We start from the raw sequence: 23,148 nt of genomic DNA on the forward strand, positions 1-23,148 counted from the left end.
ACCACATTAACTAATGAAAAAACCTGCATAAAGATGATTTACCAGTTGAAAGCAAAGAAACCCATAAAAGCAGCACATCGTTTAACATTAAAAGCCTGTTGAACTGAAAAATGTTTCAGTGCATGACTAAAAACAAAGTGGAAACCCAGTAAGTATACACACACACACACACACACACACACACAGATGGAATTACCATGTTTTGTTGCTATGCTTCCAAGGGTCCTCTCGGGTACATCACAGAAGCCTTTCAATTTATGGCAGTATGGATGGTAAAGTTTAACACCAATCTGAGAAGTGACTAGGTAATGACTGGTACATGTTTTAGTTTGGGGGTAGACAACCTTGAAAGTTGAGGACCTGCACAGTTCCCCAGGCCACAGCATCTCCTCCATCAGCTCCAACCATGAAACAGCAGCTTTTCTCCACTAAATGCCCATTAACATTTCACAAAGTTCTGGGCCACACTGAGTTGTTCTGAGCCCAAGAGAGGGCTTTTTCAACAAGAAGTTTCAAGATCAATTTCCAGGTCATTTATTGCTAGATCAAAATGGCCTCTTCTGGGTCAAAATGTGGTGAAGTTGACCCCCACACCTCCCAAAGGTTTGTTTTGTAATCCGCCTTGATTCCTTCAGGAAAAGGCAGGATATAAATAAATTATTATTATTATTACTATTATTATTATTAGGCATTGGTGAGCAGTTTGGAATTGCAAAACAGCCTTGGGGGTTGCATGTGGTTTACAGCTCACACTTTCCCAACCCCTGCTGCTAAACCCAAGAAAATCTGCACTTTTTGGACCAATTATAGCTTTCAAAGTGTGCGGTAAAAAATAGTCCTATGTAGAAGGCAGTGCAATCGTCCATCTTGGAAGTATCCTAGCCATATCTACCAGCAATTTGTATCCTCAAATATACTTTTAGTTAACTAGAAGATCATAGCCTTCCAATTTATTTTTGCTGCTCAGAGAATATGAAAGACAAAGCAAGCAAAATCTGTTATTAGATTTTCTGATAACCTGTGTGCTATAGTGTATAAAGACTTGGCAAGATTTGGTATCTCTTATTAACCTGAAGTATACTGGATGATTCTATATATTATTTTGCTTCCTAATCTTCAGTGTGAATAAAATAGGAAAGCCCCATAAATACCACTTTGAGTTACCCTGAGTTTCATGAGGGAATGCATGTCTCATTATACGCACAAATAAATGAATGAATGATTCAATGAATAAAATAAATAAATAATGGAGAAGTGTCTGCCTGGCCCAAGAGATGCAAGTAGCAATAATAGCACCCTCATTTTCTCAGCACATTACAATGTATGTTTTGTTTTTCCTTCCATAAAGCAACACTTGGTGCATCATTTTGTTATTTAAATAATGTCTATAGTGCTTTTGTTAAACAATTCCAAGCCAGCGTATAAAAACAGACAATCTAAATTCATATACCTTATCAAAATAACTAAAATTTGTAAATCAGAATACAAAGGCAGAACACTCAGTCAACCTGTCCACTTGAAATCTGCTTGGAAAGAAAAGACTTTGACCTGCCATAAAAAAAGACAGGAGAGAGGAGACTACATGGACCTTTCTAGAGAGGCATTCCAGAGTGGCATTCCAGAGCATTAGGAGCCACAATGGGGAAAGCTCTGTTTCTTTTGCAGAAGACTCTGACCTCTTCATGAAATGGAATTCAATACAGGACCTCATTTGAAGATCAGCTTCAAGAGGACACACATGCAGGAGACATTCCCTGATATAACCAGGATTCATGCTGTTTAGGACTTTACACGGCTGAAAGCAATATTTTAAATTGGAAACAGAAACATTTTAGCAGCCAATGAAGATACTTCAGAATATGTAATATATCTTAAAAGTTGCCAGAGTTCTGTCTTACACAGATATAACTAGTACATCAGCTGAGCTTAACATAATGGCTGTAGTCAACTGAGTAGTCACTGCCACAAATTAAAGCCACTTGATCTGCTCTCAGCCTGTTAATTACCCTAGCAAAATCTCAAGTATTTTTCTAATAAAATGGCTTTAATAAGGAGAGTTAGTTAAAAACTAAAATATGCCACATGCTCTCTGTGTACAGAAAGCCAACTAACAAAATCAAAGAGTGAGAATATTTATGCAAAATCCCATCAAGCAAGATTTGTGACTGTTGCACTCTTTGAGTGACCAAGGTTGCTGGTACATTCCATCAGGCCTACAAGGTACTCATTTGTTTGTGTTGTCAAGGATGTGTGTGGTAGTAACAGGGCAAAATTGTTCCGACAGGCAATATACTGAGTTGGCACACATCACAGTGTTAAGCCCCATACCAGCTTTAAAGCCAAATCCAGCATTTGATCATCTGACTGTTCTTCCTTCTGACTAACTAACATTAGTCTAGAGACTGATCTTTAGGAAATCCCACTGTTTGCTTTGTTCTCTGCTGAAACAATGGCCTTTAACCACTTACTGATCAGACTTGTCTACTTATCCAATGGCTAGTAAGATTCTAGTCTTGAGTAAACTCTATTTCACTTAATAAGATTTATTTCATTCATATTATCAGCTTTAAGTTTTTCTAGGAACTTTTGCTGAAGACATGAAAGCTATTTGCAAGTATGAATATACAGTTACAACAACAAAAAAGTAATCATCATCAGCAAAACCTGAACTATTGCCATGGAAGCAAGAACAACAAGTTGTTGCAGTGTACTCCTCTTCCAGTGAGCATGGTGATATCTCTTGTTTCTTAATAGTCCCATTTTGACTATCAACACTCATTAGTTGAGTTTGCTATTAGATGCACCAAAGAACTTGAAATGGAATGCACCAAAGAACTTGAGAAGAAAATCAGCCTGTGGTTTATAGATTGTAGGAAAACCTTTGATTGTGTAGATCATGAAAACTATGGATTGCTCTGAAAGAAATGAGTGTGCCATAACCTTTGTCTGTTCTGATGTGTAACCTGTACTCTGGACAAGAAGCTACTGTTAGGACAGAATACAGAGAAACAGAATGATTTCCAACTTACAGTAGGGTCAGATAAGACTGCATTTATCACCCCATTGGTTTAACATTGAACATAATATACGTGAAGGAAATTAGACTCAGAGGAAAGAGGTGTGAAAATTGGAAGAAGAGACAACAATAATTTAAGATATGCAGATGATATCATACTGCTAGCAGAAAACAGCAAAAACTTGCCATGATTACTGAAGAGAAAATGCAAGGGTAGGTTTACAGGTGAACATTTAGCAAACAAAAATGATGGGTGCAGATATGTTACATAACTTGACAATGAAGACAATGAAGACATTGAAATAGTTCAAGATGTTCCATACCTTGGCTCATTCATTAATCAGAATGGAGACTGCAGCCAAGAAACCAGAATACTAGGACTTGGAAGGACAGCTATGAAGGATCAAGACAATATCCTGAAGTGTAAAATAAATCTCTGAATACTAAAATTAGAATTGTCCTTGCCATCATATTCCCAGTTTTTATGTATGGCTGTAAAAGCTGGACAGTGAAGAAAGGAAGAAAATCAACTCATTTGAAATGTGATGCTGGAGAAGACTGCTAAAAAGAAAGATGAGTCCTCAAGCAAATCAAGCCTAAATTCTCAAGATGACAAAATGTAGACAGTTGTACTTTGGTCATATCATGAGAAGACATGACTCACTGGAAAGACAATAATGCTTGGGAATGCAGAAGGCTGTAAAAGCCGATTCAGACTGCAAATGGATAGACTCCATCAAGGAAGCTAGAGAAGGGCTGTTCAAGATAGGTTGACTTTGAGGTCACTCATTCATAGGGATGCTATAAGTTGAAGTCACCTTGACTGCAGTTAACAACAAGAAGTGGCATGGAAATAAATGGGATTTACTTCTGAGGCAACCTCACTGGAATAGAGACATAGTGAATTGCAAAAGAGGGGTCCCTGTTGAGATGAAAATGGACTTTAAATTTCCCAGACTTTGAAAATCTCCCTATTGCTGCATGGCCACAATGAGGATGAGTCTGTGTAAAAGATATCCTCCCCCTCATAACATCTTTACCAAGGACTGAAACAGTATGCAGTCATCTGACTAACATCTCCATTTTTTTCTCCTCCTGTTTGGTTTGTAACATCTTGCTTGAAGAAGCCCATGGAACTTTGAAAGCTTGCTACAAGCATATTGTGCATTTCACTTGGCCAATAAAGGTATCACCGATGGATTTTTTTCTGAGTAGACATATGAGGTTTCTGAGAAGACCTGTATACATTTGAGAAAAGTCCCGGTAACTTCAGGAAGACACCCTTCTATTTTATGCCAGTCATTTCCCACGTAAAAACTTTCAGGCTGTGGTCCTCCCAATAAATACTCTTGTTCGCACCTTCAAAATCTTCTCTTACTGTCACATCAGAGATAATCAAACATTATTTGAAAATAAGAATCACAATCCTATATACTAATAGGAAACTCATTTTCAGAGCATGGATCCTTACATAATGCAATAGAACCCAGGGATCTATTCTGGACTCCCCCTGCCCAGGATACCAAAATCCACCGATGCATTAGGGACAACAGGACTTCAAGTGGCCATGTGCCGCCACTGGGGACAATGGGGGCTTGCCATCTGTGAATGCTCAAATCTGGATGGCAAGTTGACAGATACCGAGGTCCCATTGTACAAGCTTCATAATCCATGTGCAGTAGGAAGGGAATCCTGCCAGCAAGCTTGTGATCCCCATAGAACTTCCAGTTCAACGCTTTTTTTTTTTTGGATGAATGCAAACAAGATAGGAGGACCTCAAAACAGCCCAATGAAGACTAAGCATACTGAGTGGATGTCAAGTACTGACTCTTAAAGAAATGGAAACTGAGAGAAAAGGGAGCAGAAGGATACTGGCATAAAGGGTCATGTTTGGTGGACCCTTAAACTTAAACCACTCCATGCTGTAAAATTTTATTGCAGGCCCCATTTGTGAATCTATTAATTTAAAATCATGTAGCAGGTTCTTTATTTTTGTTCCCTTTGTTTTAACATTCTCCATTAACATTGCTTTATATTGGTTTCCTTCATATACCTTGGATCAGTGGTTCCCAACCTGTGGGTCGGGGTCAAACGACCCTTTCACAGGGGTCGCCTAAGACCATTGGAAAACACATATTTGCATGTAGCAGTGAAAATAATTTTATGGCTGGGGGTCACCAAACATGAGGTACCATATTAAAGGGTCGTGGCATTAGGAAGGTTGAAAACCACCGCCTTGGATCAAATATTGATCAGAATCGAGACTGCAGTCAATAAATCAGAAAAAGACTAGGGAATTTATCACACGGGGGAGATCCTGTGCAAAAACCTGCAAAAGTGGGTTGATTTTCACACTACATCATTATTAAACTAATGTTAACCCAAAGGGAAAGTGGAGGGAAAGTAGACAAAAGCCACTCCTTTTTAACTTTCAGAAAATCGTGAAAGTAAAAAATAACAGCTTTTGTTTCCTTTCCATTTGAGTTAACATGAGTTTAACAACAACATGTGTGAAAATCAACCTGTTTTGTGGGCTTTTTCTACCTTTTAAATTCTGTTTTTGCATGGGATTTCCCCCGTGTGATAAACTCCTGGGAATGGGAGGGCAGCTATGAAAAAACTAGATACGATCCTAAGGAAAAAAAGATATACAATTGAGCACTAAAGTTGGAATCGCCCAAGCCAATGTACAGATGTGAGAGCTGGACAGTGAAGAAAGTAGATAAGAAAATCAATTCATTTGAAATGTGGTGCTAGGGAAGAATGCTGAGGATACTGTGGATGGCCAAAAAGACAGACAATTGGGTTCTTAAGCAGGCCTTTTCACACGGGGAAAATTGGAAGGTTACACTGGTCACAATGCAGGGTCATCCAGGTCATTAGGGACAATTTCGTACTTTGGCCACATTTTGAGAAGGCCAGAGTCACTGGAAGAGACAATGATGCTAGGAAAGGTAGAAGGTAATAGAAAGAGAGGAGGGCCCCATGCTTGTTGGATGGATTCACTCTGCAAGATCAGTCTGCAAGATCACAAGTATGAATTCGCAGGACGTAACCAAAACAGTGAGTGCCAAATGCCAAAACTCCACTTTCAGCACCAATGGACATTTCTGTGAGTGTGATGCAGTGTGCTGGGCTATGACTCTGGAGACCAGGGCTTGATTCCCAGCTTAGCCATGCAAACTGCATGGTAATCTTGGGCAAGACATATGCTCTCAGCCTTGAGAGAAGGTAACGGCAAACCTCCTCTGAACAAAACTCTCCAAGAAAAATCCATGATAGGGTCGCCTTAGGGTTGCTGTAAGTAAGAAGTCTTGCAGATGTCTCATCCGCAGGGTCGCCATGGGCCAGGAAGGGTGGGCTCAAGGGCAGTTAACAACAACAACAGCCTACATGAAGAACTCCATAATCAGACTCATTGAAAAGTTGGCAAGGCGAAACAAATGCCCAACATAAAGTAAAAGTTTCTCCTGCTGCCACTAAACCTACACAACACCACACCACACAACAGGGAAGGCCTCTGTGCGAACCCAGTGTGAGAACCCACTCCAGCTGTTTCCTTTTGAGCGCAGGGTGACCTTTTCCAGGACATGTCCCTGCAATTCAACCTTCTGTCCAGGAGGAATGCCACAAGGTCCTCCTCCCTTTTCAGCCTGACTAAGCAGCATGAATGTACATCTAGCAGTCTTTTTAACTCAGGGTGACCAGAGGTCCTCCTTTTCCAGGACATGTCCCTACATTTCAATCTTCTGCCCAAGAGCAATGCCAAAATGTCCTCCACTTTCAGCATTGACTAAAAAGCCTGAGTTTACATTTATATGTCTGTTTTTGGCTCAGGGTGACCAGAACACCTCCATTTCCAGGACCTGTCCTATATTTCAACCTTGGGTCCAAGGGGAATGCCAAAACTCCACTTTCAGCACCAATGGACATTTCTGAGTGTTTTTAGCTCAGGCCCTCCTTTTTCCAGGCCAGGGCCCTCCCTCAGAGACATTTCCACCTTATGTCCTGGAGGAATGCCAATGAAAAAGTCCTCCATTTTGGTAGCATGGCAGAGAGGAGTGATATCTATTTAAATGTGCGATTTTCTGAGGGGTGTTTTTAACTTTCGCTGGAGAGTCCTCCATTTTCCCTGCCGTGCCTTTGCCCTCCTTTGCTGTCTGAGGGAGGCACCTGAGGAGGGAGCAACCCACCAAGGGCCGGGGCTGCCCTTGGGATTAAGGCCCAGGAGGAGGAGGAGGAGGAGGAGGAGGCGGGCCTGAGGAGCAGGAACTCGAGGCGGCGGGAGGGAGGGAGGGAGGCAGGCCCAACATGGCGGGGCCTGGAGGGGCGGAGGCGGAGGCGGAGGGGCGGGCGCTCTACTCTCTCGCCGGCGGCGGCGGCGGCGGCATAAATGCCCAGCTCTGGGCGGCCGCTGCTGCGTTTAGTCAGTCGCTGAGGAAGAAGCGGGGATTGGCGACGCTGCTCTTTCTCTTCTCCCTCTCTCGCTCCCGCGTCTTGTGGTGAGGTGAGCAGAGGGGTCCCCACCTCCATGGCCGCCCTTTCCCCTCCTCTCTTCCCCTCTCGAGGGAGAGGGAGAGAAAGCCCCTGGCTCCCCCCTCCAGGCCCCTTTCCTTCCCCACTGTTTTGCCCCGAGGAACTGGCTCCTTCGCTGGGAACGAGAAGGAGCTTCTAGGGAAGAGGAAGGGGAAGAGAAGGGATGGAAGGAGGTGTAACTTCTGTGGGAAGGGAACGAGAAGGGACTGCTGGGGAAAGGGAAGGGGAAGTAACTGGTATGGAAGGGGAGGGAGGTGTAACTGCTGGGGAAGGGAGTGAGAAATCAATTGCTATGGAAGGAGAACGAGAAGTAACTGCTGGGGAAGAGGAACGAGAAGGAACTGTTGGAGAAGGGGAACCAGAACTAACGTTTGGAGAAGGAGAGCCAGAAGTAACTTTTGAAGAAGGGGAGTGAGTGATAATTGGCATGGAAGAGAAATAACTGCTGGGGAAGGGGAACGAGAAGAAACTTCTATGGAAGGGAAATGAGACATAACTGCTGGGGAAGAGGAACCAGAAGTAACGAGTGGGGAAGGAGAAGTAACTCTTGGGGGTGAGAAATAGCTGCTATGGAAGGGGAAGTAACTGCTGGAGAAAGAGGGATAACTGCTGGGGAATGAGGATGGAAAATAATGGCCAGGATTCCTCCAGTCCAGTTTGGTGAATAGGAAAAGCATAACCTAGTAACTGAAATAATGGAGTTCCTTAAGTAACCCTTGTTTTTTTCTTACTCCCTCAGCCACCCCTGAGTAGGGACTCAGGGTACCAGCATTAAATGCCCCCAGATAACCTCCAGGCATCTAATTTTGGGGGAAGAGCGTCTCTGCTTTCTGCCCACTTCACACACACACACACACAGCCCTTTAACTTTGTTGCTCATTCTGATTTATTGTTGTATTTCTGATGAGACTAGGAGACTCCTTTGTGTTTTGCATCTTCAAATGTGTGTTGTCTTTCTCTATCCCTCTTGGGGTCAGGCTGTTACTGTTGTGTGCCTTCAAGTTGTTTTGGACCAATGGCGACCCTATCACAGGGTTTTTTCTTGGCAAGATTTGGTCAGAGGAAGTTTGGCGTCGCCTTCTCCTGAGGCTGAGAGCATGGGACGTGCCCAAGGGCACCTAGTGGGTTTCAGGGCTGAGCCAAGATTCGAACCCTGCTCTCCAGAGTCATACTCCAATACTCAAACCATTACAACACGCTGGCTTTTCCTTGGGTCAGGGGAGCCTTGAAAACAAGGCTAGACAAGTTACTTGCCCCCTCAAAAAACTTGATGAACTTAGGAGCCCTTGCAGATACTAACAATAGCTTCTTATTCTTTGTTTCTAGGCTAAAGAGCTTGATTTGATCCAGTTACAAAACCTTCCCTACCACCTCACCCAGAGGCAGTTGCCATAGGTAAGTGGTAATTTGCCAACATGGCGATGGGCATCAGGTGTGTGTGTGTGTTTATATATATGTACGCACACATGCACAGAGATGTCATAGAGAACAAGTGACTAACAAAAAGTGAAAGTTTCAGTTGAAGGAAGAATGACTCACAGAGACTCTCCCAGATAAGTCTTTGCTGTGTGGTGCTTACCGTCCCTTCCATATGCCTAGTAATAGGCTTTCTCGCAGATGTCCTGTTGTAGACCTGTCAAAATATATACTCTGTTTTCTTTTTGTGCTGTACAAAATTTCTAGATTGTGTGTATATTAGCAGCTCATAATACAGTAACTTGCTCTGTCTCCCCCTGCAGCTTTGTCATGCTGGTGAAGTTGTTCTTGGGGTGGTAATTAAAAGAAATCCGCTACACAGACAAGTGATCTCCTGGGTCCATGTAGAGAAATGCTCCCAGGAAATCTGTTAAAAGAAATTTTGGCTTTTCTTCTCTTGCTGAAAATAGTAGAAAATGGCAACAATGCAACTAAATTTAATGATATTTTATTGCTCTTGGTCATGTTTAAGACAGCATAACCCTGTGCAGCATTGGAAAAGGAGACTGGAGAAGAGATGTACAGTTGAAGATTATTTCCTTGTTTACAGTATAGTGTCATACTGGAATGTTTTGTTTTCCACTGTTATTGTGACTAAGAAGTGTTGGAAACAAGGACATTTGTGAGAACCATGTGTGTATCTAACTTATTTAAAATGAGATAGTGCTTAGCGCCTCATGGCCTTTGCGGTTAAGAATATACAGTTTGTCAAGTATATTAATGGGAGGTGGAAGCATTTAGTTTTTGTCCCAGAAGATATAATTCATGGTTTGAATATGATAAATGTAAAGGGCAGCATTCCTTTGATGCTGTTGGATATATTTATTTCTAGAGGTGAAATCTTGAAGTTGAGATGTACAAATAAAGTTCTTTGTACCATTTATTGTCACTACAGAATCATAAGAGATTTTTTTTTAAATACAGGTATTATTTTTAGCTCATCCTCTTGAGTATAGCTGCAAGACATTCCCAAGTAAAAGCTTTTGTGTATATTTTAAAAAATAGAAATGGACTTTGGGTTCAAAAGTTGTGTTAATGAATTTGACAAAAGTATTCAGCATTTTCTTTTATTTGCCAGTAGATTTATAATACCTCTGATGTTTGAACAGAATTTTGACAATGCAAGCATTTCTTAGTGACTTGTTAGAGGAGAGCAGGAGACGTTGTAATGGAAAGAGAAGATTTTTCCATCTGAATATTTAGCCAATATTTGTTTCTAAAGTTTGCTATTATACTAATAATTTGTAAATTGTTATATTTTCCTTATGTAATAGTAGTGTTACTCAAACAGTGGAACATAAGGTAAGCATGAAGCATTTAAATAGTCCTTAACTGAAGTGTACTGTGACTGGGAATTGCAGTTCATCTTCAGTGTAATGCTCTAAAACAGTTTCCTCCAAAGTGATGCCTTCCAGATGTTTTAGCCTATTACTCCTATCAGCTCCACAGCATGGCCAATGGCCTAAGATGAAGGAATGTGCCTTCCAGATGTTTTGAGGTGCACCAGCTTGGCAGTGGTTACAAAACTACATCTTGAGGGCACAATGCACAATGACATTTCAGTACTGGTTGAGTGAAATAGTCTTGCTTAGTAAAGGATAAAATCTTTGTCCAGCATACCTATACAGAATGGAAGGCATTTCTATCAGTGAGAGCTTGAAACAGTCAGAAATGGGATGGACTTTTTGTTCACTCAGTCATGGAACTGGAGTGTCTTTCCTAGTTAAAGCTTGGCAAAGGATTTGGCTCTCTAACAAGCGGTTGCTGACAACATCCTTTGAGAAATTGCTCAGAGGGAAGAACTAGGTCAGCCACAATATGCATCCTCTAGAAAGACAACATTTATTTTTCCCAATATTGTTTTGAATCCACCTAAACAATTTAGACATGATCTCAGAGCTGCTCAGTGGACCATTAAAAGACATGAACTGAAATAATAAGTGGTAGCATTTAGGCAGTGGTCTTTCAGTAGTGTGTGTGAATGTATTCTGGCCCAGAGAAAGGGATATGATTACTTCTGAATTTCACAGAAGATTATTTGCAGCAGCTCTTGTGTTTTGTGGCCAGTAATTTTGAATAGCTATTAGTGTGGGAAGACAAGTTGTCTTGAGTTGACCTCAGTAAATACATGTAGCAAATAGAATAAAATAAAATAAAAGCAACATGGCTAAATTGTGAAAATAATTCTTAGAAGGGTCAGTGCTTAATTATCAATGTGTTTATACTTAGTCTTTGGTGGGGTTTTCGGGCTATGTGGCCATGTTCTGGAGGAATTTATTTCTGATGTTTCTCCTGCATCTGTGGCTGGCATCTTCAGAGAATGGTGGAATGGAGGGGTGTGTGTACACACACACACACACACACGCACAGTGTGAGCCTTGTTTGAGAGGAAGTGATTTACATGTTAATCTCGGTGTTGGTCTGTTGGTGAATGGCAAGGCCTCAGGGTGGGAGGATATGAGGAAGATTTGTGTTTATGCTTAGTTTACATATAAAGCACTGGATCAAAAAATAAGACATGATGAATCAAGGATGGCTTACTGATGATAGTACAGTCAGCCCTCCCTATCTATGGGTTCTGCATCCACAAATTCAACCATCCACAACTTGAAACTATTCAAAAACAAATTCAAAAGAGCAAACCTTGATTTTGCCATTTTATATAAGGGACATCATTTTACCGCCCATTGTATATAATGGGACTTGAGCATTCATGGATTTCAGTATCCATGGCCAGGGGGCGGAGAGTTCTGGAACCAAACCCCACTCCTTTGAGAAAATTCAAGGTTGAGTGATCAGTGTTTTTGACATGGCAATAGTCATAATGGGCACAAGCCACTGTTATGTTGAAATCATAATTTCCACATTTACTAAGCAAAAAAAAAGTATTTAACTCATTGCACATACAGATAATAGGTACTTGAGCTTGAACAGCAATTTGCCAAAAGGAAATGCTGAGAACTCTCTCTTTTCTTCTCTGGGGAAATGGTTTCAGATCCTTTTTAAGGAAATTCCTCACCATTGAAATATAGTTTTTTTGTTTGTTTGTTTACTGGGAAACATTTTGGACAGAAGGCTTTGGTAGAGCAGGAAGGTTACAGCATTGGTTTACTGAGAGAGAGAATTAATTCAACTTTCAGATATTAGTAGGCATATTGTTTCTTCAGTTTTCAAGAGTCCTTTGATCAGTTTATGGATTGTGGTAATTCTGGTTTTATTTATAATACCTAAGGCTCCCATTAGAGCAAATAGTTTTTATGTTTCTGGATGGTAGAACTGCGGAATGTAATGCTACAAGGCAGCAAGAATAAAGTATTGTTGGTGAAATCTTTCATGAAATCTGTTTTTGGAGAAACAACTGGAAGGCACACAACATACACAAATAGAATGGTAATGCTAAATTGGAACACTGTTATCATGTATGTCTTTCAATTTTATTATAAAGACAATGGGAGTTCTTCATGGATTAGTTATTTCTTTGTACTGCCAAGGTTTCCATATGTTAGCTGAAAAGCAAAAACACTGTCACATATTCTTAAAGTTGTATCTCTGAGTTGTGAAAATTGTATCTTTACTTGACATTAGAAATGGTAGAGACTTCAGTTTTAAGTAATAAATGATTGCTCTGAACAGGTTTTGAAAAAGCTCATTTTAGTCAAATACAATACAACATAATTTATGCCTTCTATAGAAGCAAAGGGAGAAAAATACGTATAGACATGGCTTTTAATGATGCAGGTCCTCAGTGCTCAGTATGTAAATTCATCTGTATGTAAGTGCACCCTCTGCTGTTTGCAAAGTGAACAAAAATCAAACTGCTTAAGTTGTTTTTTGTTTTGAAATTTCTATTTGAAGGTCAATACGGGAAGATATTATACTACAGACATAGCTTTTCGTTTCTATATTCCACATTTCCATAATTTTTTGCCACAGAATAATAGCCATGGTTTATTAGCATAAAGGATACCTTTTCTGAGATTATTTTTAAGAAATTTCTTCTCTAGGCCAAATAGGAAAATGTGCAAAATGCAAGAAGGAGAGACAGGGTCTAGTTGCAAGAATGGTAAACATCATAAAAACACAAATTAAAAGATTTTGGTCACCTAGTAAAACCATCAGCATTGGCAAGGCTGTAGTAAGGACCAGCAAATATGAACAAGACATGAAATGTTTGCTTGGTTCATTTATGCCATAAATCATCCGTTTCACATTATTAACAATAAAGACTTCATTCATCTGGTTGAATCCTTCAACCAGATGACATTCCAGAAACAGTTGAAGGGCTGCTAAATACAGTGTATTGCAAACAATACTCAGGGAAAATTTGCTAGTTTAAGCCTTGAGAGCAATGTACATAGTGATCCAATAGTACGTGCCTATATGACAACAGAAAGTGGAGTTGCATATCTTTCGGAAGTGAGAGATACATTGAAAAATGACTTCACAACCGGCTGCTTAAAAGAAGTGGCAATGAAAGCTTCAACAGACTGAAAAAAGTGTCACATGTACAGTTTTGTCATGGACAGGCTGCAAATGTGATAGGCATGTCAACACTGAACAAAGAAATGTCTAGCCACAGAGTTAACATTTCAGATAATAAGTAAATTAAGTTCTAACTCCAGCTCTTTTTCCTGCAGATATTCCCTGTCAGAAATATAAAGGCAGATGCCTTCCTTTGGAGGAAGATATTGTAGACATGGCATGTGCATCTCAAAACCAGGGCATCTATCCTCTCACTTCACCATATGAGCTTTTAAGACTACTGAATAGTATTTCAATTTTCATAGGCATATTTCTTGCATACTGCTCTATGTGATAAAATATTTGACACAATGAAAATACTTTTTCTTTAACTCACATGGTTGAGAGCAGGCAAATTGTTGTGAAATATTTTAAAATATTGATTTCCAGGGACTCATTAATACTTAAATGAGATTCCACATGTCTGTGGCACTCTTTTTTCTTTCTAATTGCACAACAGTGAACTTGGAAGGAATACAATTTTTGTAATAACTAAATGACTCAAGGCATTATAGGTGTAGGATCAGATCTATTGTCAGCCAATCAGATCTAATTATCTTGAAATGTTTAGTCTGGCAAGGTAATAGTTCTGGACTTCTAGGTGGAGTTGAACCATGTTTGAACGTAGCAGTTAATTCTCGTTTCACATGCAATTTGAGCTCCTATATAAAATTCTTCTCTTAAAATGAGATTTCTGAATGGGACTCACATTCTCATTCAGATTCATTTTTTTGGTTCTAGATCTCTGCTTTTAAACATACTTTATGGTAAGACCTGTGTGTATGAACATGTTTTTTAAACTTAGAGCTTTTGTCTTTTTGGCAAGAAAATGATATTTGAAATACTTCTGATTTTTATCTATTAAACAAACTGATTTTTTTTCTTGCTAAAAAGTGTTAATAGTGCTAGAAATATTGATGAAGAAATCTAAAATCTTGACCTATTTTCTTATATTTTGCCCTAAAAGGGGCTAAAATGGCTATGATAGTTGTTTGTCTCTCTTGCAAGTAATTATTAATAGGAGAATAAACTCATGACTCCTCTGCTCCTTCCTCAGGTTTACAGCTTCATTCACACCGTCTTTCCCTTTGGAGTTATCCCAGTAACCTATCTAGGTTTGATATGGGTAGAAGGTAAACGTTTATGAATGCAGGATTTTCTTGCCTCCGTTTGTTCATACTAATTTGTAACTGTTTGAAAGAAACAGAGGATGGGGGCAAACATGGCCTGTGAGTCTGCATCAGGGCACATAGCTGTGAGACATAGCTACAGTAATTTCCACTTTTCTAGCTTTTCTTAGCTGCAGCCTCCCAAACCCAACCAATTCCTGGCCAGTAAAGGACAGAAGACAAGCATCCAGCTACTTTCCTATAGCTGGATGTACAGCTTCAGGCATCTTGAAGGACCTCTGTGTTTCTTCTGAAATATCCTGCAGATTATTACACTCCTTTGTGCTTTTGGGGGGAGGGGAGGTTTTTATCTTTGTATGGTCGGTAGAGAATTCCAACCTTTACAACAATCAAAATGTGAGATGCAATGTAATTCTGATCATCATTCACTAATAGAGTGCCAGGCATTTCTTTGTTTCTTTGTTAAACCCAAAAGAAGAAGCACTAGGTTAGCTGAGAATTCTGTATTGGCACTACATAGTTTGACTATGGATCTTATTTACTGTGGGGTAGTCAAAACTCGTAGGCTGCACTAAATGAGAAGTGGGTATCATTCATCCAAACAGATGTTGTTACATTGCAAGTACCAGCCAATCATAGAATCATATTGAGGAATGCTTAGAGTTGGACTCTTAACAACATCTGGAAGGCCACAAGATTCCTATCTTTGTACACAAGTATTCTGATGAAGGAATTTTTGCTCACTGGTAGGTCCTCCTGTCTTGCATGTGAAAAATTTCAGTTAAAATGAGCTTTGGTACAAAGGCTTCAAAAATCTCTCAGTGGCACCAATGTCTGTTTCTGAATAGCACAACTTTATATTTTCATGTTCAGGATAGTGCAATCATAGATGAATGATGAAAAGTTAGGAGTAGATCCCTTAAAAACAGGATGAGTGAGTGAAATAATGGAATATAAGATGTGATTGCACACATATGCAAATTAATGTGCAGTGGCAAAAATAATCTTAACACCAGTGAATGTAAAGCAATTGTTACTACCAGGGGGAAAAGGTCTATTAAAAACTTCTTTACTGTAAGAACTATGCAGTAGTGGAATATGACGTTGGGGGCAGTGGGCTCTTTTTCTTTGGAGATCTTCAAACAGAGGTTGGATGTACATCTGTCAGGAGTGCTGTAATTATTTGTATGGGAAGAGGTGAACTAGATGGCCCTAGAGGCCCCTTCCAGATCTTAAGATTCTGTCACTCTAAACGCATAAAGTGCACTGAAAAAGTTAACTTGTAAAAGGCAAATGTGTTGTTAAGGACTCCTAGAAACAAAATCACATTATAATGTGGTATTATTTATAGTGTGGTAATGGAATACGGTACCATGTTGTAGAGCTTCAGAAGAGTGCAGAAAAGGCAGCTAAACTGCACCTTCATTTAGTCCAAATGTTCTTTGTGAACAGGTCAGTGCGGAAAAGATCAGGGCTGCTGATAGCAGTGGAATATTTGATTAGGTAATTGGGATCTGATTCAGCAAGGCAGACATTTTATTTTATTCTTCTGAGTAGGTCACTGCTATGGCTCCTGTGCAGCTGACTGCCCTCAGCAGTGGTTGTTGTTTTGTTGTCTGGCTGTGTTAAATATTATTTTTAATCTAGATTAAAAATAGATTTCTGAGCAGTGAAATGTTTTGTTATTTCTCTTGGTTGAAAGTGGTAAGGCCAAACATCTGGCAACACCTGCAGTCAAGGAAGCCAACTATTCTGCAGGAAGTTGCAGCATTTTAGCATGTACAGAATTTAGAATTCTCACTCTATGACTAATTTTAAAAACAAATATTCTGGCATTTATTACTGTAAAGATACAGTTAAAAGTATGTAACCAGTGCCTATTTGAAATAAATCCAAGTAAAATCTCTAGTGGTCGAGGGCTGGTGTTTCAGTGTTTTCACAGGGTGTTGTCTGTAGCCAAGGCAACCTCCCTCCAATCCCCAAACCCCATAAATTATATAGATTTATGCAGTTTATATACAGAGGGCAGAATCTGGATTACCTAAATGCAGGATTCTTTCTCTTTTCATTTTTTATCTCCTTTAGCTCAAGTACACACCATTCTGGCTAAGCTGTCTTTAGTTGTTGCTCCAGCCACTTTGTCAGAAGAGATGCCTTACTTGCCTTATGCTACTGCGTAGGCAGAGCTGTTTCCTCAACCAAAAACAAACAAACAAACAAAAAAAAAAAACCACCCTCACATTATAGCACTTATTTTGGCATAAAGCCTTACCCATGCTTTTGAGGCAGTTTGAAATCACACTATACTGTTGGTTGCCTTACACTGTGGTTTTGTCTGTGCTGGTAACATATAACTGACTAAATGTAGCACTTCAGGGTTAAAATGCATTACGTTGTCAATAAAAACAATTTTGAGTTGTATCATAAATGTAGAAACAATTGTTGACTTGATAGGCAAAATTGTATTATTAGTTACCAGCACACAACATCACATTTCTGAAACATGAAAATTATCACAGCTTCATTTTTTTTACTTTATGATAAAAAATATTGGAATATTTTCAAACTCTGATAGCCTTCTCCCTGCCCCCCTCAAAGAAAAAAAGATTTTTTTTTCATTTTCTTCTTTCATTCTTAACAGCTTGAACTAGAGGGGAGAGTAGTGTTCTTCCCTCAGCTTTTTCCTGTCCTTGGGCTGGTACATAAAGTGGCGTGCTCCTGGTGATACTAGAGTTAGGGAGCGTGCATCAACTGCACGCTCCCCAACCTAGTATGTGCGGGTGGGGGGTGCCATTATGCAGCGCTGTCCACACGGTGTGCGTAACAATGACATCACGCACGTGCCATATCCAAACGACACTCCAGGCTGCTTATGGCGGCCTGACAGAGGTGCGGAAAGGACCTCCTTTTGGGGCCCCGCATCGTTGGCATGGCAACCAAATGGCCACTCCAACTATGCAGAGGAGAAAGGGGCTGCGGTGGCCGCCCCTTTCTCTTCAGCATCGGAGTACCATTGGCGCCAAAGGTGCAAGGACACCCCTTTTCCAGGCCAAAGAGAAGTGGCATTTTGCCGCTTCTCTTTGGCCTGGAAAAAGGGTGGATTGGGGCTGAAGGGCTGCCGGTGAGGCTGCCCTGGCCCCAATCCACCACAAAAAGGGAGGTCTGTACCGCACCATCATTAAGAAACATGAGATAATAGAAATCAGCATTAAAGCTTTCCTTCTACTACTACTACTACTACTGTAAAAAGGAAAATAGGGATGGCGCTGACATAACTTGAAGGTAAGAACACTTTTCGGCTGAGAAAACAGGTATGAGAGATTTTTTAAAAAATGAGATGAGGAGAGCCTAAGTTAAATCTGGTGGGGTAATAGGGCAGTTTTATTAGTTCAGCCTCTTCAAGCAAAGATAACGGCTTGTGTTCTTACCGTGATAGGACAGAGTTCACTGAATAGAACTTCCCTACATTCTCTTGTCTTCTGCAGTTTCCCATGAGACCTGTATGATGCTGGGATTGGGGGTCCCTCTCCTTGGATGGGAGGCCACCAACAAATACCAGGTGCTGTAGGCTATATTTCAGAAGAAGGAACTGGCAAAACCACCTCTGAGAACTCTTTGCCTATGAAGACCCTATAACATTCATGGGGTCATCATAAGTTGACAAATGACTTGAAGGTGCGTACACACACACAAAGATGTGACACATTACAGATGAAGGAGGTATGGACAGAAATCACACTGGCCTCCATATATAGAAGCAGGATTTAGGCTCCCACAAATACCAGTAGTTCATTGTACATACATACATTGAGTTAGTATTGGATATGGTGTGACAGGCTGCAGATGGAAGAGGAATTGACAGAGATCACAGTTGCATCCATATATGAATAGATGAGAGATTTAGGCTGCAAGCCTAGAAATGTCTTAAAAGTGAAGGATTTCCTTCATTAATATCAGTCCCGTGCTGAAAGCTCACATGTTGTTTGTCTCTATTCTTATTCTTGGAAGTAAACACCCTTAATTAGCTTTACTTTTAGTAAATCTAACCAATGAAGTCTGGTTAAGGAAGGTAAAGATAAGGCCAACTTGCTTATAATAGGCACTAAAGTTATACATTAACTCTTCGGAATGTGATGGAATGTATTTAGGATCTCCCCCCCCCCCCCCCCCCAACAACAAGACAAATTGTAGCCTTTTGGCTCTACCTTCTGAGAATGGCAAGTGTCTAGATGATTTTTTTCATTGCTGTAGTTCACTTGGCTTCTCTGAATGTGATGGCATAGATCTGTGGTCCACTTTTCCAAGTCATGGAAGAATGGTAGTCTCAAATTTACTCTGAAAAGAACTTTTCATTGTTACTTTAAAAAGAGCAGTGAGTAAAATCTGCTTAATCTATAAATAGGAAGCTGGAATTATTCCCTGTGTAGTTAACAGTTGCCTGCCAGTAAAATGAGGCTTTATTCAAGCAGAGTAGAGTGTATTTGACAACTTCATCCAAATCAGCCCACTTCACAGTTGCTTATTTCATTTAGAAGGGCACCTATGATCAAGGCCCACTACTGAATCTTGCAAAATAAATGGATGTTTACAGTGCGACTGTATGGAGGACAGCCTTCTTCCCACTGGGACTGTTACTAATACATGAAATTTAAATCTTCATATAGCTACATGTTCTAGGAACAAAAGCTTTTATGGCTTTTTTTTTTTTAGTACAGCATACATGATGAGTTAAAGTTTCTGGTAAACTTTTTAATGACTAACCAATTAAGGTCATCATATTAGACTGTATTAGAGAGTGGAAAGCTTTAAATTTTGTTTATGCTGTTAACCTGGCATTTCCTGCCTGAATTCAGAAAAGACTGGAGTTTGCATAGTGTGTGTCTGCATGTTTGTGTTTACAGTGTGAACTGTAGTTTGGCAGAAGAATTACTGCAGTATCTGAGTAGTTATAAAGGTATGCTAAAACTCATTTGGAAAAATAAAATATGAAGTTTCAAAGTTATAGAAGAATGAAAGTTAAATAATTTTAAATATGAAACAGTAGGCTTGCAACATGATTTGTTGAATCATACAGTGATATCAAACATCAATACTTTTAGCCGTCTTATCCTAAGAGCACAGAAACATTGGATGTTTCTTATACTTTCCTGAATTGCAGATTTCTCCAGCTGGAGTTTCTGTGTGACTGATGCATCAAGATGGTGGGAACAGATTGTATGAGTATTTCCTGTGTCAGTGTGTTGTGTGAATTATCTCATCATGGAAAAACAGCTCCCACTCAACTGCAGCTGGGTGTGAAAGGCACCTTCAACTTTTGGTTGGGAGCAATCTTTGTTTCAGTGATCTCAGAAGTTCAGACAATATTTCATTGTATAGTATTGCAGCTGGGCAGAAGCACAGGTTTAAAGGAGATCGCAGGATGTGAAGTCGAAGGCTTTCATGGCCGGCATCCATGGTTTTTTGTGGGTTTTTCAAGATCACAGGACTTAGGAAAATTTATTGCACTAACAGTCTTCTACCATAGTGTTTCCAGTTCTAGTAGTACTTTCTGTTTAGGTTGCCTGGGATAGGGGTTGTGACTGTGAATAGAATAAGATAAGCAGTTGTTGGACTGCAGTGGGTATGTACTAAACAAATGAGCCATTTCCTCTTCAACCCAAGGCAGTTATGGGTGGCAATAGACGGTCCAAATGATCATTGAACAACATGATTACAACCTGCTGCATTTCTGTTCATAAAACTCCCTTGAATATGTTTCAGCGTTTTAAGGTATATGGAAGGAAAGGAAACCTTCACTGTGTTTTGTTTGCTACAATTTGACTGCAGCACACCAGAGTGCTCACTCCTGGCATAGAAGAAGAAGGTAGTGGATGTCAATAACTGATCAGCTATATTTTCCAGTGACTTGGCTATAAGGCACAGAATTAAGTGTTGGGTCCTGTGAAATACCCATAAAAGCAACACAGTGGGATTCAAGTATGTACAAAGTGTCTGCCACTAGCACAGTATATAGAAAATAGCTCTACATAAGACTCCTTACTGACTGCTCATGCTGTTGTTTATAAAGTCATATGTTATACAATTTAAAATAGTTTTTTTTTTCTCTTTCTGGGTTTTAGACTCATACTGTAAACTTGACTAGGTCTTGATTAATGCACTAACCTGTACTAGCAAGCAAGTCATGATTTCCACAGTCACTGTACTATTGTAAAGTATTACTTGTACAATATAGTACACCTAATAACTTATAAGACAGCATAAAGAATCTTAAATCTCCAGATAGTTTGGAGTCCCATCACCTTATTACAGTATGGCTAGTGTTAAGGAATCAAGAAAACATTTTGGATTTTAGCTTTCTCCCCTGCTATAGGATGATTAACTGTGTTTTAAAATGATACAGCTTTTTTAGTATTATAGCATACAGTATTGTAGAGCCCTAAGTACCTTTTCTGACTTCAGATACTGAGTTAGTGGCTTAAGTTGTAGATATACTAGTTCTTGATTTATTTAAGTTCTTTGGGGGAATTCCCCTCCCCCCTCCTGTATCCACTGTTGTGAAAGGCTTAAGCTATGACTTGTGGGGTGTCTATAGTTGTAGTCAATCTTATGCATAGCTTTCGACCAGTGTGAACAATCTACAAGTAAGTATTATGGTTGTGTGGGAAGCATAACATGGCCCTCTGTTTCTGACCATTCTTTAACTTTGTGTGTGTTTTTCCCTGTTAGATTGTCTTGAGCTGAACCATGAACTGGTATTTGCCTTTCGTCTTTTCTGTCTTTGCTTCAACAAGTATGTGCTTCCCACCAAATCCCCTATCTCTTGAGGAACTGGGCTCAGACATTGGAATCCAGGTTTTCAATCAGCTGGTCAAAAACAGACTTAAGGATAATGTTGTGGTTTCTCCACATGGAATTGCATCAGTACTTGGAATGCTTCAGCTAGGAGCTGATGGCAAGACAAAGAAACAGTTGACGACAGTGATGAGATACAGTGTAAATGGTCAGTTTTTTTTAAAAAAATCTGTTATTGTTGGGTTTGGGATCTTGAGCAGTCTCTGAAATAAATCTCCTACTATACTGCTATTACTCATATGCATGCAAAGTGGGCTATAGCAACAACAGTAGCAACTGTACTTCAGAACAATAGCTAATTATCTTGATCCAACACTTATTAAATAGTGGCAGTGAAGCACTATCTCTCATACCAGAAGGCAATCTTGGCCACAGTATTCAGCATTGATACTAAACACAGTAACTTTAACAAGAACTGTCATCTTGCTTCCAAAGCAAACACAATTTAGCTTCATTGCCAGGATTGTGGGAAAGCAGAAATTGGCTCTTTGTGTGGAACCAATGCATGCCTTGAGTTGTTGCTCAATAAAATACCCTTATATTAAGTGACAAATTAAACCCATGGCCCTCTTTTTACACCCTTCATTGCTGCAGACCTTTCTGTGCTGTTATGTGCATTTTTCCTCAGAGGTTTGTTAGCTTGTTTGTCAGGCTGCATTTCTAACATTAGCAGGCATCAGAATTACATTCTCCAGCTAGAAACATTCCCTTGACAGGGGCCTGATAGCCCTTGTTGCTTCCCTTAACAAGCCAAGTGTGTTGTGCAAGGGGCAGCACAACTTTTGAGTGTATCACAAAGTATTGGAATGACACCTCTATAAACATAGTTCATTCAGCTGAAAGTTTCAGAAAATAAACTGAACATTAACAAGATATGCTTGTTTATCCATCTTCTGAAATAAAAACATTGATGAATACTTCATCTCTCCTACAGTTCCCCATGTGATGAATGTATTTGTTCTCTTGCCTTAATATGGTATTTCAATATTGTAAAAGAGGCTGAAATATTGAAACATTCCAACTTCAGTTTGTCCTGTTATAAAATGACAGGTGGGGTAGCAGTGTTGGCCATGCAGAAAAACACAACAAAATCTACAAAACATTGATGCCTTTATGGAGCCAACTAAAATGCACAAAATACATCATGCAAGCTTTTGAAGCTTCACTGGATTCTTCATCCAGTAAAGATATCAAAAATCATACAGGTATTTTTGATCTGCTGCTCCCAACCACCCTAACTAGCATAGCCAGTGGTGAACAATGCTGGGAACTGCATTCAAGCAACATTTGGAGAGTTGTGTCCCTGCTTTACTGTGTTAGGTTTTGGGCTGACAATCTTTGCTCAGCTCTGGAATCCTTTAAAATCTATTTGGAAGGTTCCATTGGCATTTGGAATTTGCTTCTAATAAGTAAATCCAATTGCTACTCCCAACAAGATTAGACCAATAAATTGCTTTTACTGGGGCATTTATCATTAGTCTGGCAAGAACTACACTGTCTTTTACTGTGCTTCTGAACTCAGTTCAAGGCTATGTTTTAAACTACAAAGCCCTAAACTGCTTGGCACCAGGGTAACAGAGGACTGACTCCCCAACCCCCTATGGATGCCCATAATTT

General features: G+C 39.9%; 1 protein-coding gene across 3 annotated transcripts in view; it reads left to right on the forward strand.

Moving 5' to 3' along the window:
• The first annotated feature begins 7,073 nt into the window (after nt 1-7,073).
• LOC149318200 (glia-derived nexin-like) overlaps nt 7,074-23,148 on the forward strand; it is a 33,269-nt gene continuing 17,194 nt past the window's right edge. Inside the window, exons 1-3 of one of the 3 annotated variants that reach the window (XM_089509227.1) lie at nt 7,074-7,094; nt 8,879-8,947; nt 21,406-21,679. In XM_089509227.1, the coding sequence (XP_089365353.1) occupies nt 21,424-21,679 (256 nt within the window). In that variant the 5' untranslated portion in view covers nt 7,074-7,094; nt 8,879-8,947; nt 21,406-21,423. Of the gene's footprint in view, nt 7,095-7,399; nt 7,524-7,632; nt 7,726-8,878; nt 8,948-21,405; nt 21,680-23,148 lie in introns of those variants that run through there. The other 2 variants (XM_089509225.1, XM_089509226.1) reach the window with 2 other exon arrangements.

The sequence above is a fragment of the Sceloporus occidentalis genome, unplaced genomic scaffold (assembly GCF_023333645.1).
Source record: "Sceloporus occidentalis isolate IW3139 unplaced genomic scaffold, rSceOcc1.0.p SCAF_2, whole genome shotgun sequence".
Classification (NCBI taxonomy): domain Eukaryota; kingdom Metazoa; phylum Chordata; class Lepidosauria; order Squamata; family Phrynosomatidae; genus Sceloporus; species Sceloporus occidentalis.